Genomic DNA, 19,967 nt, shown 5'->3' with positions numbered 1-19,967 from the left:
CATCTTAATAGACTTTATCGTAACATTAAAATGTTATATTTTTTCAAAAAATTTTTAATCGGGGCCATTAGATACTAGGTAAAATCCTAACGACACGGAACCGGTATAACTAGAAATACGCGGTTCACTGCTATACAAGTAATTTTTTAAAAAAAATGTAGGTACCGTTAATATTACACGTTTATATAATCATAGATATAAATGTATTGTTTTCTAGGGCAAATAACATAAAGTACAATCTAACTTTAAAGACGTAATAATTGTATTAATCTTTGTATTGTGATCGTTCTTTACATCAAAACATATACAATCACAGACAATAATTAGTAATGTGTATTTGCAGAAAAAAAAATATTATAATTTTACCCGCGTTGACTATTATTTTAGCAGCATAGTACATTGGTTTTAATAAATCATAGACATAATATCATGACGATATTTTCATTCAATGAGAAATTTTGGGTTTTGGGTTTTCGATTTGAATTTTTGTTTTTGAGTAGGTAAACTATAATCATAGGCATCCGATAGTTTATTAAAATTAATTTATAAAAAAAGTGGGAAGTAGATGACCACTCTACTGTATAGTAAAAGTCGATTGAGCATATATCGTCATTGAGTAGGACTTAAATGTTAAATTATAAATCATTGTACACGATATAAAACGATTCTGAGCGGAGACAGTCTAACATATAGGTAACCAAGGTTAACAAACAACAAACCTGACCGCGGGTATAACTACTATCTAACCTGTTATAGTCTATGGTATTAAAGACTTTTTTCATTTAAATATTATTTTTCAATCAAAAAATATTGTAGTAATTATCAGAAAGTTATAAAATTAATATTATTACCTACTAAAAAATACCTACTATAAATGCTTATGAATTTAGAAAATGTTACTATTGGGTGCTTAGATTATAATTGTTTAGTATACGTATTATACTTTAATATGTACATCTCATAAAACAAATGTTGTTGAAAAAAAATATACTGCATAAATAATACCTAAAATTAACTGAAAATTTTTAACAATAATGTATAGTATTCAGGACCATCGCTCGACTTGTCCTTGAGAATAATATTTATAATATATATAATATACTATATACTATAGGTGATATAAATAAATTATAACTATGGAATGTGACATATGTGACATATTTTTTATTTTAGTCATTAACTTTTTCTTTACAGAGTACATTTTGAGTTCAGTTAACGAAACCTTATTGATGTGCCTACTATGATAGTCAGGCTACAACAAATGATAAAAGTCTAAATTAGACGCAACATGATGACGAATGACTTTGTAATTGCTTAATGCTTATTATATTGTTTAGAGTGTCTAGACTAAAAGTGAGATCGTATGCAATATAGAGTTATTAATTACTATCAATGTACCTATTAAAAAATAAAAACCCATAAGCATAATATAAAAGTATACATAAGTGTCAAAGTACACATAATATATCCTTATATATAATATATTTATATTTCAGGTTTCTGCTATAATTTGTAAATCGAGTTACAAGGACTTTTGAAATCTGATAATAAAATCTTAGGAAGGTAATATGATATATACAATTGTTACAATATGATGCATGGATAAAATTCACACAGTTCTATGTTGGACAATCATAAACCGAGTGATCCATATTTAAAATTTTGTGTAAATCATTCATAATTTTAAGTAATTAAAAGCAATATATTTTTCAACATTATTGTTTTTGAAATTATTTATTTTTTTATTTTTAATATTACTAATATTAATTATACTGTAAAAGCAAAATACCCATTGGCCATTACTGACAAATTATTCTAACTATCAGTCAACATATATTATACTCAAGTCACCTATAATTAGACTAATCTCTTTTAATTCAAGTCTCTTATATAATTAAAATTGAAAAGTACATATCTACAGTAAAAACAAATTTAATAACCCATAAGTATATCTTGTTATTGTAGAGTGATCATATTTTAATATTTAAGTGTAAAAAAACGTTACGAACAATTTTAGCTCAACTCTAAAAAACCTCCAAAAATTGTATAGTAATCGTCTATTATAAGTGTTAAATGTCACCATGTCGACCTTGTTGGGGGAGGTTCAAAATTTACAATAATATGCCAATAAAAGTAAATGTCTCATGCTTATCGCTATTATACTGTTCGTTGTCATTTCGCGTCTTTATTACACAAAAACTGTTATTTATAAGCTGTATTCTATATAGGTTATATCTACATGAACTTTGGTTTCAATAATAACTCAATCCGAAACAATCAAATTCATGTGTAGTTTTTTCTTATACACACTTAGTAAGGTATAATAATATAGAAATAACAGATCTAATCTAATGAAAACAGGAAAAAATATTACGTTTGAAATTTGTTAGGTAAGAGAATATTATGCTCAAAAACGGACTATACAGTTTTAAACGAGAAGTACTGTCAGTTTATTGTAATCACTTGTTATCCCCATTTATAATCTCACTGCATCATCATATATAATTGTATACCAATATTGCGCTATAATTTGTACAAAATGTTTATTTTAAATAAAGAAAAAAGTAGCACATAATAATACAGCTATCTCTAATAAGTTTGTCATCCTCACACATTTCACCAATTCAGTACAATTATTGTCAAACACTACAATAGTTAACGCGTGTAATAGCAGAGAGTTTAAGCAGCACACTAACATAGCAGCCGCTGTTATTACATAATCTCCCAAGGTCTGGGTCGATGACTATTAATGAAAAAAAATAATCACGAACAAGACACGTATTTGCACATACGTAGGTGTACGTTTAGATGTAATATATATATATATATATTTTTTTTAATTTGATACTTATTATGAAGATTATTTACCAATAAATATTCACTATAAATACTGAAAAGTATTAGAATTTTAGGACAAACTTTTTTACATAATTTAAATTTATATAAGTTATAACGAAATAAAAATTTATATTATATACCATAAATTAATGTGAACTATTATCTTAGACAGACAGAAATGTATAAACTTTAGAAAAAATTAATATTTTTTGATTGAAAAATTGATTATTTAACTATTGACATGTTTGATATTGTTAATTTTCGCAACGATATCATCGTCCAATGTAAGCGCCATAATAATTCTAATAATACAAATTGTATGTATAGACTGTTAACACTCAATATTTTTTAAAATAGAAAACAATAATGGTTATTTTATATTCTGGGATTTCACAATGTTAATTTAATATTTATAATTTGTTCTTAAATCCGGATTTTAGACAATGGATTGGAAAGTAGAAAACTTAAGTAAATTTGATCAATCTCGAATACATAATATTATAAATTTGCATCAATTAATTAAAATATAATTTTTATTGTTAATAAAACAATACTTCATTCGATTTAACACACAATACTTTACCTGCATTAAGTAATTGTGTGTTAGGTAACGTAGTATGTAAAGTATATTATATTCGTGTTTAAAAATACGTTAAAGCTTTTATTTGATAAAATTATTACTCTTACTAAAAAGCGATTATAAGCGATTTTGGTAAATTAAAAAAACTCAATTGTGCAAGGTGACATTTGTTCATGAATCTGCAATATTAGTACCTACTACTTAGTGATTAAGTCAGATAGAAATACCTATAGAATATCGTTTGAACACATAAATCGATCATCTAACTTCTAACTATTTCAGTACCTATATATTTACAACATACCGCAATATATTAAATATTTACTTAATAATTAATATTACTATATGACATATTTTATTTCTAGTAAATATATTTTTTGTAAAATATTATGAGTACCTATCATATATAGTTTTTAGTTTTTTACTTTAAACTTATTCAAAGTTTTTAATTTATCGTATACTTTAGAATATAACGCTGTGCTAATATATTGTGCAGATGATATTTAAATGTTTGAAAAGTTCACGTATTTATGCACTTTTTATTAATGAAATCAAATATTAAATGAAAAATAGTATGGTTTTATCTTGTTTATAAGCAGTATTGGAAAAATGTAATTTATTGAAATCATCAAAAGCATAAACAAATTAAATACATCGTTCTATATCAAATGGAATGCAAAATATCAATACCTAGATAATTAAAAATTTTAATTTAACCATCGACACAATAAGCAAATGCACAATGTGTCGATAAACAATTGATATCGTGATAATCGAAATATAACCGTTCGCATGAACTTATCCTTATTATACGTACAGCACTACAATAAAACCGTCATTTTATTAGTTTCGCCATACGATATGAAAAGCAAAATAACATCATAATATTGTTTAATAATAATTCTAATATAATATCAATATGTAAGTATATAGACCATAATTTTTAACTATACACGGGTAGGTATATGATTTAAAACTGCGATATCGGCATAATATATCGGGTTATCGAAATTCCGAACTGCAGTGAAAAAAAAATATACGTTATTGCTAAAGTGCTATAATAGTCTCATGATATCGGTTTGAAAATCAGGAGCTAAAAAGTCAAAGGCGTGACGACGACCTTTTTCGCTAGGACGAAAACGCCTGCATATACGCGTATAGGACGTGTGCCACTCGCACGAACAGGTACCGCCGTTCAATAAGGAGGAAATGTCGGGATACGTTTTGCACTAAGTCTTAGGAGCGGCTAGCGTATACGGCGCAAGTACGGTACGTATTATTATTCGTTTTATTTTACGCGACGACTTACACTATGAAGTACCCCGCAAGTGTTTTATCGAAACAACGGGAGAAGTCGAGTAGCGCGCGACATCGACGACTTACCTTTGTTCTTGGTCATCTTGAATCCTGGCGTACGTGTTTAGACGGACGTGTGTCGGCGAGAAGTACGACTGTGAATTAATAAAGAACGGTGCAAACGGGTCGATTTCGTCGTGGACTGTGCAGACTAAAAGTGCGTACGACCGTGCGTACGTCGACTGATGAGAAAACTGGTCGTCGGTTCGTATTTGGCGGCGAGCTCGAGTCGTGTGACGGGTGGCGGAGCGGCGGCGGCGGCGGCGACGACGGCGGCGGTGGCTATGGCGTGTACGAGTAAGTGTGTGTGTGCGCGCGCGAAGGACCGCAAACACGCTCACGACGTGTGTGTGTGTGTGTGCGTGTAGGCATGTTTATTATTACTGTACTTTTGTTTATGTTTTTATTGTACACACTATCGCGGACGGGAGCAGCTGCTTCTAGTGAGGTTTTTTTAATTTTCGTTATCGAGCCTCCCGCGACCTCTTCCCCACCCCCCCACGTGGGCCCAATACGCATCCTTGACACGCGCCCATACCTCCTATATTATGTTCCTTTATTATATACCTATACGTAGGTAATGACTCCATCGGCCGTCGGCCGGACGCGCGTTGCCCGCGCGAAAGGACTGTCTGCGATATTATCGACTATACGACGTATGTTATGCGCCATATCGTGCCGCGTAACTTTCCACTGGACTTCAGGTATAATATTAATATTTTATTCGAAAGTACGAGACGTGTGTTCAAAAAACACTCGTTATAAGCCCCAAACGTTTCCTTTGGTTACTCGAATTCTAATTTTTGGAACACTTGTAAGTGTATGAGTACTTGATGATGCCTACTCAGCCTAAACTTAAGGAGTGTCCTCGTTGTCTTTTGTATACAAACTTAGTTTTAACGTGGATTTTTTTGGCAGCGTTCGACATTTTTCCATGACAGATTTCGCGTTATAGTACCTTGGTTGCCTCTTACCATCGAAGCGTGATAACATTTCGAAGGTTGCGTTACAAGGGTATGTTTAACGAGAAAAAAATATTGAAAAATTTTGGAAAAGAAATAAGCCTAAAACGAGTGATTCGGAGAAACAATTTACAAATCAATTTTTGTACATTTTGAATTTTACAAATTTTGATTTTTAGTTACCAAAGCCCAAAGGATAAAAAGAATTAAAAACACCACATTTATTTACTAACAATTTTAACATAAAATGATATGAACTATGTACATTTTGTCATTTTTGAAATCATAATATCTATAACGGTGCTCGACGATGTATAATATGTAAAGTCCCCATCGCGACTAATTCATTTAAAAATTATGTAATTACTTATTTTTCAAATCATTAGTAAATATTTGTGAATTGATTTTCAAAATTTACAAATCATTTTCCAGTCGGGTCAATTTGATTTATAAAAAGTGTGTAACTATATAGTGGCTTTAAAAATGATACCAAAATCATGTAATAAACGCATCTTTTTTAAATAAATCGGTTTTGGTGGGCGCATTAGGGCAACTAAACTTACGTCTCGGTGGTAAAAAAAATGTAAGAAACAGCATTACACATTATTTTAGGGGGAATATTTTTAACTCATTTGTGTATTGCTTTTTTTTCTTTATACTCGGAGATTTAATTTTAAGAAAATAAGTTTATGACATTTTATTTATTTTAGTATATTTACTTTTTTAGTAAATACTATAATTTAATTTATAATTTACAAACAAAAAATAACTCTGAAATATGAATTATTTTAATATTCTGACTGTAAATCTATTTTATACGTCTTACTTTCAATACATTGAATTGTAGTTATAACATACAGAAAAAAAAAATTATAATTTTCTAAACCTATTTTATCAAACTTACAACAACCGATATAAAGAAACGAATAGCGTTTTTAGGAAATATCAACAATTTTAGCTTAAAACGATGTGACACATTTTTTTATCAAAAAATAACAGCCACACGTTATCTAATTTAAATAGTTAAATATTATATAGTTATCATATTAATCCTGTTAGGCCAATAATATTATGTATTAATATGTGATTGTGTCTTAAGTAATTAGGTTAGGTACTACCGAATAAAAGGTTATACAATAATTAGGTGATTATAGGGTTATAGGGTACAAGGGTAGATATATTATTATTTATCGAAAAAATTTATGGTGCAATTTTTTTTTTTTAATGTTCCTCAACTACCCCTATAATACACTCCTGTGATATAACTATACCGCCTGTATCTATACCATCTATATATAGTCTATACCTATCGTAGTTTCAATTTTAATTAAAATTTAAGCATTAAGGATAATAGGTCTTAATGATGGTCTTCAATACTTAAATATTGTAAATGATTTTGACTTTGTCTTAACCGAATCTTTTAGTTTCCATCCATATACTGATACTATTAAAATAAAATAAATGCGTGTTCTTGGTTCGGAAGAATGTGATTAATTGAAACTACCCAATCTTGTTTAGTGACATTGACATGAGTTCATTCTCTTATATAGAATACGAATCTATAGTATAGTTTACTTACTTAAAAAAAAAAAAAATCACTGGATAGAACGGTTTAAAAATCGTTTTCTAAATAGCCTTTGTGGGATTTATTCTTAATATTGAACATTTTAGATATTATTATGATCCTATTTAACCCTAAGATACTACGAGAGATCAATTTTAAAGTCAATAATAGAACAATCAGTTCAAATGATATTTTCTACACTAATACCCAACCCATTAATATGAATGATTAAGACCCCGAATGCTCGCCCTGGCCATAATTTATTCTAATTATTACTATTCCTTATTAAATGTGCTTACATATAAAATTTATTGTAAACAATAACTCATACTATTCATATTTTTAACCTTTATCAATTTTTGACTCTTGTATCAAATTATCACACCTATTATTCTTGTATGTTTATATTTATTATTACTGAACTAATTAAATAACAAATTCCGTTTGGCGCGTAAATTTATACAATGAGTCATGAAGAAATCGTAGATACATATTTGGAGTTTAACTAGAGTTAGTTGTGGTAAAAAAAATTTAAAAAAATCTTACAAAAAACAACATAATAAACTTTAAATACAAATATAAAGTGATAAAAAAATACAGTTCATTAAAATACTTAGAATATATATTGGTTAACGCTATCTACTAAATAGGAATTGGTTTTTTAGTAACTTATTAATTTTATTTATCACATTATATTTATATGTATATATTTTTTTTAAAGTTTATAATTACTATAATTTATACCTATGTCGTTGAACATTTTTATCACATAGTTTATTTATATATACAGAATAATTCACCAAGGACGCCCACCCTAATTTTTTCTTTAACAATGAAGTTATTCAAGATCTAATTTTCTAAATTTTTAAATACATTTGATGACAACATTTTTGAATATTTGAGATTTTTTTTTACTATTTAAGAATAGTCCACAGACATGGAATATAATATTGTTGATCAATATATTACTGCAGTAACGCTAATAAAATACACCATTAGGTTAGGTATAATAAGGAAACTAATAAAAATCTGGACATCATTATATTATTACATTTTTTGAAACGATAATAATATTGTTAGTGTTTTAATATTTTATAATTTTCCAAAATATATTATAGGTAATTGTGTTATTATAGGTTCATTATTGTTTCCATAATCTACCTATAGGTACATAGAAAAATTCAAAATTTGTACCGACAAAATAAATATTTTCAAACTATTTAGTATTCCACAGTATCCACCTATGTTAGTACAATACGTACCAATTATTATACAATGCAGGAAATGGTTTCAAAAAGAATACTATCAGTAGGATCAGAAAATTGTGTGACGGATTTGGTTGATAAACTTATATATTATATAATTCAAGTAACACAGTAGATTATAGATATAATGGTTATATGAATTATAGACAATTTGCTTCTCTGTATAAGTTTGTACTACGAGTTACAGAACTAAGCTTAGTCAAAAATATAAGTTGATTTTTTTTTAAATCATAGACTTTATATTTATGAAAAAATATGAATGTTTTTATACTTCTTAGTGAAATTGTTTATTCTTATAAAATGTGCAATCAATTTCTGATTTTTATCAAAAGAGTTCATGTATCTTACAGTTTATCTAGGTCAAAATGTGGGCGGCCTGATATATTTATATAAAAACAATTAACACAAATGATTTTTGTACCTATTGAGATTCACATTAAATGTGCATAATTTTAAATTAATTAGGTCAAGCCACCTCATTAAAATAATGTTTGCGAATATGTATAATTATTAAATTGTATATTTATCCTTGATGCATGAAGACCTGTATTATTAGGAAAACATCATTTATCTAGATATTGATAGCTTTTGAACATTGTTATTATTAAAACAAATATCATCAATAATTACCATACATTTATAAAATAATCACCACTTTTGAAATTATATTTGTTAAGATATTAACTATGTTTTTAGACATTTCGAGTTTTGAAAGCCATTCAAAATTCTATAAAAATCAATATAAATATAGTTTTCAAGAAAACAAATAAATTAACTATAGGTGGTACTTATAGGTGGGATGAATTCAAAATCTAGTAATACTCTTAAAATGAGAAAAATTAAGAAGAATATACGTAAGAAAGCATTAAAATTCTGGTTTAAAAAATATATTGAAATTAGACGGTAACGTACGTAGATACTCATTATACGCCGTTCTGCTACAGTACTGGTTTAAAGCTATGTGCATATTATGTTGCATTGCAAGTCTATAGTCTCGTAAACTGTATAGATTCAACTTTACCAAATTCAAAAAAAAAAAAAATTAGGTCATAGAAAAAATGCTATATGTTTAAACCAGTTACAATTCATATTAGATTTTCTTTATTGTGCCAAAGAAAGCTAAAAATAATATTACATCTTAGTATCTTACACAATTTACTTTATTAACGTTAGGACAAAAACAATATCTCAGTTCGATTGAAATTAATCAAATAAATTGTTAAGAAATTATTTAAAAAAAAATCAATTCAGAGAGAGACTTAAGAGGACGTTTTACTCGAGTGTTATCTCCGTTTTACACACGTATGACATAGCAAATTTTTGTTCGACAGTTTCAAAAGTATACTGTTAGTTTTGATATTAGAGTGAATTGACTTATTATATAATTTAAAGGTAAGATGATTATTTAAGGCCCCACGCAGCCTTTTATTGATATTATTATTTTTAAGTAACTTATGATCATTTTAAAATGTAGAGTTTCAAAAAGGTCATAACTTACTTAAAAATAATAAATTCAACACACAAATAATTTTGCGTAACTATAGAGATGAGGTACCTATTATTTCAAGTATCATCAAAAAAACGGATAATGATCTGTACGTGCTTCCAAACATAATAATATGCTGTGAGTTAGAAAAAAAATTATTTACATAGCTGGGAACTTGAAACATGAAGTACTTCATGAATTCATAGATTAATACAGTGTATACATTATACACTCTGTATAATCAACTATTATTATATTATTTTATTTGTGCACGTGAAACTGTACTCAAGCTACTTAAAAAGGGGTAACTAATAACTGTAAAACTAAAAATAATAATAAATTTATTTTTGTAAATTTGTGCTCAATCGAGTAATAAAATTGTACACAAATGGGTTGTGCTTTAGTTAAAAATAAAAATTCGAACAAATAATTTATGAGTTATAAGTATTTAAAGTTAAAATTTATGAATAATTAAGTTATAATTTTTATGTATCGAAGTAAAATGAAAAAAATATTCTTCTTCAGAATATGAAATTAAAAATGTATGTTGTCACTCAAAAAAGTAAAAACAATAAAAAATATATTTTTTAAACATTTTGTTTAATTTTGACTGAAAATTATGTAAAAAAGTATTTTTGAAAACACTAATATATTTTAAATAATAAGTGTTGTTCCGTAAAAAAACTACCCAGTATTATTTATTAGGAATAATATAATATTACTAATTTATTAGTAAAATTTTAAAAATATAAAAAATATATAATTTAAAACAAAAATAAAATACCTATGAATGTTCAATGTTTATCAAATTAAAAAATTGATACAGTTGTCTATAAATATGAGAAGTCGCTATAGTACAATGTATACATACAAATACAACTATTTATATTATTACATATACTGGCGATAACAATTAACAATGCACATGTTAAATAAGACGTTCGTTGTATAATAATATTATACAATTGTCTGTCATGTACTCATACATATCTCCATTAGATGTTTGGTGCCAAAAGCCCATAACGTCAAAAATATATGAATATAATATTATGCTTTATATTATAATATCAGCCAAAAACGAAATTTTTTAATTCAGATGGATTAAATTATATTTCAGTAAAACTTCCATACTAACTGCTTTCCATAAATTTATCTCCTTTTATATCAAATGAATTGTATAATACGTGAACTGTGTAGTCGTGTAGATATAGATCTGCGGAGCGCGCATGAAAGAACCCAATCGAGTCCATACTAAATATATTTAATGAAGATTATAACAGTATAAAAATTGCATAGAAATTTAAGTGCATAGTAAATTACTAAGCATTGGCTAACAATTCTTGAATTTTTAAACATTACTTCTTATTACTTAAGACATGTAATTATTTACTGGATTGTCATCATTGCACGCGGTAACATAAAACTATACACGAATACTTAAACAACAGTGTTAGGTATTAATATATACTATTAATCTATTACTCAATGATTTAAGGAAAACAAAAATTGTATGAAATCTTCGGAAGGCCAAGCTTAACTCGGATTGGTATCGTAAAATTACGGAATTAATGTTCTTTTTTCGTATAAATCTGGTAAAAATATTCTAACACTGTATAACCGTGAACTAATCTATCAGAAATAATAATTGCGTGGACCAATATAGTCATATAAACTGTAAAATTATAAAAGAAAAAATGCATACAGTACATACTCAAATACGCTATATATTATTATTATATTAAGACAGGCACGTCACAAAAAAAAAAAAATCGAGGTTTCATAAAAAAATTTACAATAATCAATATTTATTGATGAATAATGATATAAATTAAGTACATAACTATTAATTTTTGGGGGGGGGAGTTGAACCCTCAAAACCCCCCTTGTATACGTGCCTCTATATTAAGATAATATATATACTTGTCTGATAAATTATCAATTTATAATGTTTTAAATCTATTTAATTTTTAAAGTATATTGCCTTTAGGCTTTATTCACATATGATAGCATAAACTATATTATTATGACTCAGTGGTGACTGGAGAGAGAAAATAGTTAAATAGTTTATTACCTATAAATCTTATAAATATGTATCGTAAACTACACGATTATGAAAATGTCTTATATTATATACCATGTATAACTCAATAAGTATATATTAGTATACCTATAATTTACAAATTATTAACAAATAGGTAAGTATACGGTTTTATGCGTATTATTGCGAGATAAATTTTTATTTTTTTTTCATTCACTAAAAACAAAATTAAATTCTTAATCATATCCAAGGTTTCCAAGTCTTAAATGTATGATTTAACTATATTAAAAATTATAATTATTCAAATTAAAATTTTAATGTCATATTCAAAACATTTTAAAGCTAAAGTATAATACATGCTTACACAATTAGGCAATTATCATTAATGCGTTGTACACAATAATTAGAGTTCTAGAAATAAATATTTATTCTAGTTATGAATTTACTATACAATACTCGTAAAATAAATTAAAAGATTTTAGATTTTAGTTCAACTTTCAACTTACATGTTAGTATATTACAGAGTGTATATAACTTTTCCCTAATAAAATAATAGATTGTAAAATACCTCAATAGTACTACCTTAATAAAATTCATTTGTTGTTTTACTTTTTAATTCGTTAATTAATATCAAAAAGCAAATATTATAGAAAAAACAAAATAACTATATAGTTTTTAAATAAGTAAAACATTTATAATATATTAATTTAGTATCGATTCGCTTTTGAATAGAATTAGATGTTTACAGCAGAGTAATATTTTATAAATGAGGATAAATGGATTTTAATGATCACAATACAAAACAATTCAATTTATAGAGTAAGTTATATGCATATACATTGAAGTTAATTCAAAAGACAAAAGTACAAAATATAACGTCAAATATTCATCAAAATATTCAAATGCTAATAATTAGAATTAGTTATTAATATATTGGAAATGTCATTCCGTTACAATGTAGTTAAGGTATAATACTTACAGTTTTATATAATAGAAAAAATTCAGCACAGCTTCGAGATAATAAATTTATAGAAATACGTGAAAAACAATTTTACATAATTTTATTTTAAACATTAAGAAATAAAAATAAATAATCCCAACAAGAATATTATTAGAAAAGCTCCGAGAAAAAAATCGATGTGGTAACTGGTAAGATAAATGGAAAATAATAACATAATGATATTGTTTACAAACGAATTTACCGAGTTCATGGAATAATAAACTATTTAAATACACAGAATCGTTCTACTTCGACCAATGACCATTGAATTATTTCAAAATTAAAGAATCTAATATTTAATGTTAGGTAAGAATTTATACAAAAAAAAAAGTGTTTAATTTAATTGAAAAAAAATAAAAAATAATTCATATTATTAATCATTTTGAAGGACAAGATTAATTTCGTCATTAATAATTTATTCGAAAACTTTTTATGAATTTGCTACGCACAATATTTAATTATTTACCTTATTTATTATAAACGTATCATAATAATGGATTTTCATAATCTAAAAAAAACTTTTTATATGAATCATCCATTCCAAGAAATAATAAGAAGTAAATGTAAGTATTGTAAATTAAATTTATATTATTAAAATATAATATAATAATATATTGTGAATTTAACTGACATAGCTAATAAGGGGTTTTATGTATGTAATTATCATACTGCAGTTTTAGTTGCCTATACTAAACGGCACTTTTTGTAAACTGAGAAATTCATTTATTATAGATGCGTGGTGTGGGTATACCACTATTCCAGCGGTTCTTAAACCGTGCTCCTCGGAGCCCTAAGGCTTCACGAGACTAATCTAGGGGCTCCGAGGGTATATTTTAATTAAGTACAGTTATAATTATTCATTAAATTGTTACAAGTTACATTAATATTGTATAAAGTTTGAATATAAGCAATTTATTAGTCCATAATTTTTTATGATTTTTAAAATTGGTATTAGTATAATAATAATAAGTTTTTGGGGCTTCATAAATTTTTTTTAGCATCTCAGGCTCTCCGCGAAAAAAAAATTTTCGAACCGCTGTAGGTACTACACATTAATTTATTATTATACTATCATAATTATTATATAAAAATTATGAAATTATTGTGTTCCTTAGAAGAGTCAAAGTCACAAAATGGCACGTGGGAGTATTCCAAATTTCCAACCAGACTGTTTAAACATCATATAATTAGATATGTTTATAGGAATTATTATTATTATTATTTAAAAAAAAACAGTGGGTACTGCTCTGCTATATATTTGATATCGAGTGGAACTTGTTATTAAGTTAATCACTTTATTGAATCTAGTTAAATTTGAATTCAATGATTGTATATGATTAAAAATGATTCTGAGAGAACACTTCAAACTTCAAATTGCGAAATCTTAATTTTAGTAATCATGATTACAAAACAATTATTTAATAATAACGTTTTTCCTCAATTGTTTGTTTGTTTCTCTCGATTATAAAAAAATGTCTGGGAATTTTTTATTTAAATTTCTCTAAAGTACAACATTCGTCCAATTTACTATCCACCCTCATAGTGGATAATAATAAGCATTTTATCCATCATTCTGAGCAATAATTACAAAATAACATTTATGAAAAAATTGTTTATATTTTATTATTTGTATTAATATTATATAATCTAATATACATGAGGATTAAAAAAAGTACATAACTTAATATTTATTGTTATTTGATATACAAATTCAAAATTTTTAAATAAATTATTATTTGATACATACTAATAAAAATGAATTAAAAAGTACCTAAAATGTGATAAAATAAGTTTAAATAAAAATTGTTATAATAATCTTAATTAGATAAAGTATTTATTAAACATGCATATTTATTTAAGTTTTATACATTTTTTTTAAATATAGTAAACATTCTGAATTTCAAATTTCAAAGAACTTTTGGTATATTATACATGAAAATTAAATTTTGAATGAGTTATAACTTAAACATTTTTAAGGTTTTTATGAGCGAAATAGTAGATCAACATTTAGCAGTGTATACATTTATGTTATTCCGCTCCACAATTTAAGCTCTAATTAATTTTGAACTTTAATGTCTTTAGCTAATTAACTATACTTTTGAAATAAGATTTTTATGTTGACCGAAGTTTCCAAAAAAACTATTCTGTTTTAGAATAAGAAATTAAAATTTTTGTAATTAAAAAATAGCAACAATTGTTTTTCAAATTTTTTATTTGCAGGAATAACTTAAAATCATGTAAAAAAAAAAATATTTTCTAAGAACTTTATAATTTTTATGATAGTGTGTGTTTTCTGTGAACTGTTAAAAGAATCATTCTGTATACAATGTATTTGTAACCACATTAAATAAATATTTTTCATTTGGCAATCCGACAACTAATATATTAAATGTTAATTACCTGTCGGGAATTTCCATAATGGGACGTCAAGAAGTAGTCAATTTAAATACTAAATATTTTCGTACCGATTAAAGTTAAGTATTTTAACAATTTATATAAAGGCGAACGACGCATCTCTAGTTTTTTACTTCATGTAAACTTGTCTTTAAAGATTTCGACACAATATATACACATTTTGATTTGGTAAATTTTATATTTCGTATTAATGTGAGTACAGTAGTACACTAATGTCTAATATATTATTATTTTGAGATAATGAGATCAATTATTAAATGACAGATTCACTCTACTACTTTGCACACTAAAATAATTTGGTGCCTTTCATTTATTTAAAAGTTGGTGGGAAGTATTGCCACTTGCCACAATTATTTACGTGTATTATTATTATATACATTTTTGTCGCTTACAACAATGCAGTTTAAAATAATAGACACAAGGCACATGTAATCAAATATGGTTCTATTAAATTCATCTGTCTAATTACATACTTAATGAGCTAAATATCTGAGTTACCAAATTGCGATTTCGAAACTATTTTGTTGTGGTTAACACTGTATTTTATACTTGTCTTGTGTTTTCAGTTTTCACTATATCAATTATGTTTCTCAAATAATTTGTGATCGTTAAAAGACGTAAAAAAATATATTATTTACCAACTATTAACGTCTGTGTGGATACCCAATTCCTTTTCTATACACAACTGGTACTAGTAGGTATATAAGAAAATATGCATAGGTACTTATGTTAATCATAATAATTAATACAATATTAAAATTAAAATACTTGACGTAATTTTTGTCTTTTAATCTTTTACATTTAAATATTAAATATATTTTTTTTACATGATTTAAAAAAAATGTTATTGGTTAAATTATAAATTAGTTAGAAAATAATGAATTGTTTTATTTATTTAGCTTCTAAATTTGTAATTTTTATAAAAATAATATGTTAAATGTTATTATATTGTTTAAAATACATATATATTTATAGTGTGGAAAATTGCAATAATTTTCAGACTTGTATTCACATAGGTACATTAATTTACTACCTACTGGATATGTTCTAAAAATAATATTTAGATTACCGGTAGCTCCTAAATTACACGGTTCAAACACTTTGTACTAAATCTAATAATTATCTGTACTATTTGTTAATATCTAATTGCGCAATTAGGTAAAAAAAATCTAAAGAGTATTTCTAATAAAATAAATAGATATCTAAATATATAGGTATGTTGCTAACCTATTGAACCATATTAATTTTAAAGTAATAATGTAAAACTAATACATAGTACATATATCATAATTCATGAACTTAAAAAATTATCTATGACTAATAACAATTTGTTATGTTTGTTATTTGTATTAAGACTGTATTATTGAGATAATAATTATAAACAAATACGAATATAGGTAATACCCATATGAAAATGTAATGGTATGGTAATGATAATATATAAAAATACATTTACCCAACACCCAGAGCTGAGTGTAATCCTATATTCTTACTCTGTGGTGTAATCATTATTCTATATTATTTTTTTTTTTTTATCAAACATATCAATAGATTTTAATTTAAATTAAGCGTAATATACTATGAATAAAAACTATTAACTGCATTTTTAACTTTAATTATATATATTTAATAACTAATTTAATTAATTTGTAATAAACTTAATAACATATTATTTGATTCTTGTTCTTCTGTATACATATTTATCGTAATAGGTATAATAAATAATAATATATATTTTATTTTACTAGAAAAATTCGTAATTTGAAAATAATTTTTAATACAAATTTTAGTTTGTTTCAAATTTGAAAATGTAATATACATTTTATTAACTTTAAGAATTGTATAGAAGTGTTTTATAAATTACGAAAAACTACTACGTAATATCATAATACAATATTATCTATTTGTATATTTTATATAATATTATACCTAAATATTATTAGGTGCATCGATTGTTAATGAATCTTTTGAACTGAATCATTTTGTAAACATTTATGTCAAGTATTTAATTATTTATTATAATTTTCAGTTTAAATTATTACTTTCAATTAATTATTAAAATTTATTTTGGAATCAAACTGAAATTGACAAATTATGATACAGGTAGGTACCATACAGAAAATAAACAAATCTTACATTAGTAATGTACCAAAGCATTTGAATCAAACATTATTTGTCACGAAGGAAAAATGACATTTGACACGAGTAACGTCAGTGTAAAAATAATTAGCGAATTTTTTAATTTAATATATCTGTTGACTTTTAGAACTGATTTCCTGCTTATATTTGCCAGATCTATTCCATTTCACACTGACCAGTGACCAAAGTTACATTACATAAAGTTTTTTTTAAATAAATAATTTGACTGCAGTTGACCTGAACTCAACACAATATTGCACCCATTTTCATTTTTTACTAAGAAAAAACGCAACATAATTACGTTCCAAAAACATCAATAATTGGCATAATGAGTATTTTTATTTTTTCAATATGTATAAAATAAAGAAACAAAACTTCATGAATCTCAAAAGCTATACAATAAACAAGTGTTTGATATAAAGTGCGTTTATATGGTGTATGTAGATTTTATTTATTAATATTTTTGAATAGTATATTGTGTGTACTGATGTCATAATGTGAAACAATTTTTAACAAAGCCAACAATTTAATTTTGTTGTTAGTTTTAAGCATGTAAGATTGGGAAGAAAAATTATAAACAACCATGGAGAGCAATCGTGTTGCATTTTTTCATGTAAAAAGTAAAACGAACACAATCGTGTTGCGGAAAACAATATAGACGTATACCTACATACTTTTGTTATTTTGGTATATGAAACTAGTTAACAGTGGTGGATTATTTTCTCAGTAGCCAGTAGGTATTCGTAATTAGGAGTAAAGGCTTTTTATACCTATTTCTTTATAACATTTAATTTTTAGTTTTTATTTTAATAATTATAAAATATAAGTAGGTATTTATATTTAAAAATTGCCTTTCATGATTCATTAAAAATTATTACCTTTTTAATAAATCAACAATACCATAATAAATAATAATATAATATTATGTAAATTAGTTGCTGAATTTATTTAAGAAATAGAGTAATTGGTTCTAAAATGATGAGTAAATTTTTTGGATATGATGTCACCTTAAGTGGCAATAAAAACCCTTCAATCTTCTTTTATAACGATAATTTTTAGTATCATATGTATATAGTATATAGTATATACGTATATATTTCTATTAAGAACTGTAAATCTTAGTATTCATATTGAATCAGGAATTTACTCAAAACTACCTTTTCACACTGTCGATAGATTTTGTTATTTTCTTGTAATACAAAAATTAAAAACCATTAGTTTTTCTTACAGCAAATTCAAAAGTATGAAAAAGAAATATAATAAATACTCATTGTAGTATAAATAAATCAAAAAAAATATACATACAAATAGACGCTCATTAGATACTGTACTCGTTTACTCAGAATCTTTTTTTGTCTACAATGCTTATTATTATTGAATTCAAATTTAACACATATATTAAAATTACATATACTGAATGACAAGGTAACCGAAACACTCGAAACCTTAACAGCAACTCATATTCTACGGTTTTCAAAGGATGCATTGTTGATCATTACAGTATATACTATAAACTGTGATTGTTTTATTTTTTCGTAAAAAATCATCAACATTTTTCTCTCAACTAATTTATAGATTATTTTGTCATATAAATAATCAAGATTGAATTAATTCTACAAAATTTATCAAACCGTTATTGAATGGCGAGGTATTAAACATTATGTTTCTAATTTGAATATTAATTAAATGCTTAAAAAGTAGGTTGACGGTATAATATATTCGATAAATATTAAGTATACGCGCAAGTATTATCTAATTCTAAACAATAACAAAATATACAGGTAACATAATAACGTTAAACTCAATTTGCTAAATTACTATCAACAAAATAAATTTATTGTTATTTGGTACATAGTTAACTTTGAGAATACCTGATAAATTTAAGCATTTTATAAAATTTCACGTAAATATCTTTATAATTGTAATTGTTTTCTTGTACAATTATATATGTTTAAGCATGCAATGTATTCATGTTGACATGAAGCTATTTATAATTGTTATCTAGACGTTATAATATGTACAGCAAAATTTTAAATAAATATTTTTATTTAAAAAAAGCTAATTAACAACAAGTTGGCCAATTATTTTAATGTGTAAGACAATGCCTCATTTTAAATTCGTTTAATATCCCAAATTGTGATGTAATTTTTGTTTTATTATTAATAGGTGTTTAAAATTTGTTTTATTAATTAAACACTGTTGCTATTGTCAATTATATCTCAACTACATAATATCAATGCGTGAACAAATGACACCTATTTTAGCTTATAAAAATTACTATTTAGAAACTAAGTTATTATATTCATTTGAATTAAACATTTTAA

The 19,967-nt window shown here is 25.3% G+C and overlaps 1 protein-coding gene across 2 annotated transcripts in view; it reads right to left on the bottom strand.

The window, feature by feature from the left end:
* The window catches only part of LOC114127872 (alpha-tocopherol transfer protein-like), a 40,663-nt gene that overhangs the window by 14,976 nt on the left and 5,720 nt on the right, over positions 1–19,967 (bottom strand). Inside the window, exon 1 of one of the 2 annotated variants that reach the window (XM_027992212.2) lies at positions 4,802–4,984. The exons of the other annotated variant lie outside the window; for it this stretch is intronic. Within the exon in view, the coding sequence (XP_027848013.1) occupies positions 4,802–4,817 (16 nt within the window). The 5' untranslated portion in view covers positions 4,818–4,984. Of the gene's footprint in view, positions 1–4,801; positions 4,985–19,967 lie in introns of those variants that run through there. 2 annotated transcript variants of the gene reach the window in all.

The sequence above is a fragment of the Aphis gossypii genome, chromosome X (genome assembly GCF_020184175.1).
Source record: "Aphis gossypii isolate Hap1 chromosome X, ASM2018417v2, whole genome shotgun sequence".
Lineage (NCBI taxonomy): Eukaryota > Metazoa > Arthropoda > Insecta > Hemiptera > Aphididae > Aphis > Aphis gossypii.
The sequence above is the reverse complement of the archived record's forward strand: the minus strand, read 5'-3'. Positions and strand labels throughout refer to the sequence as shown.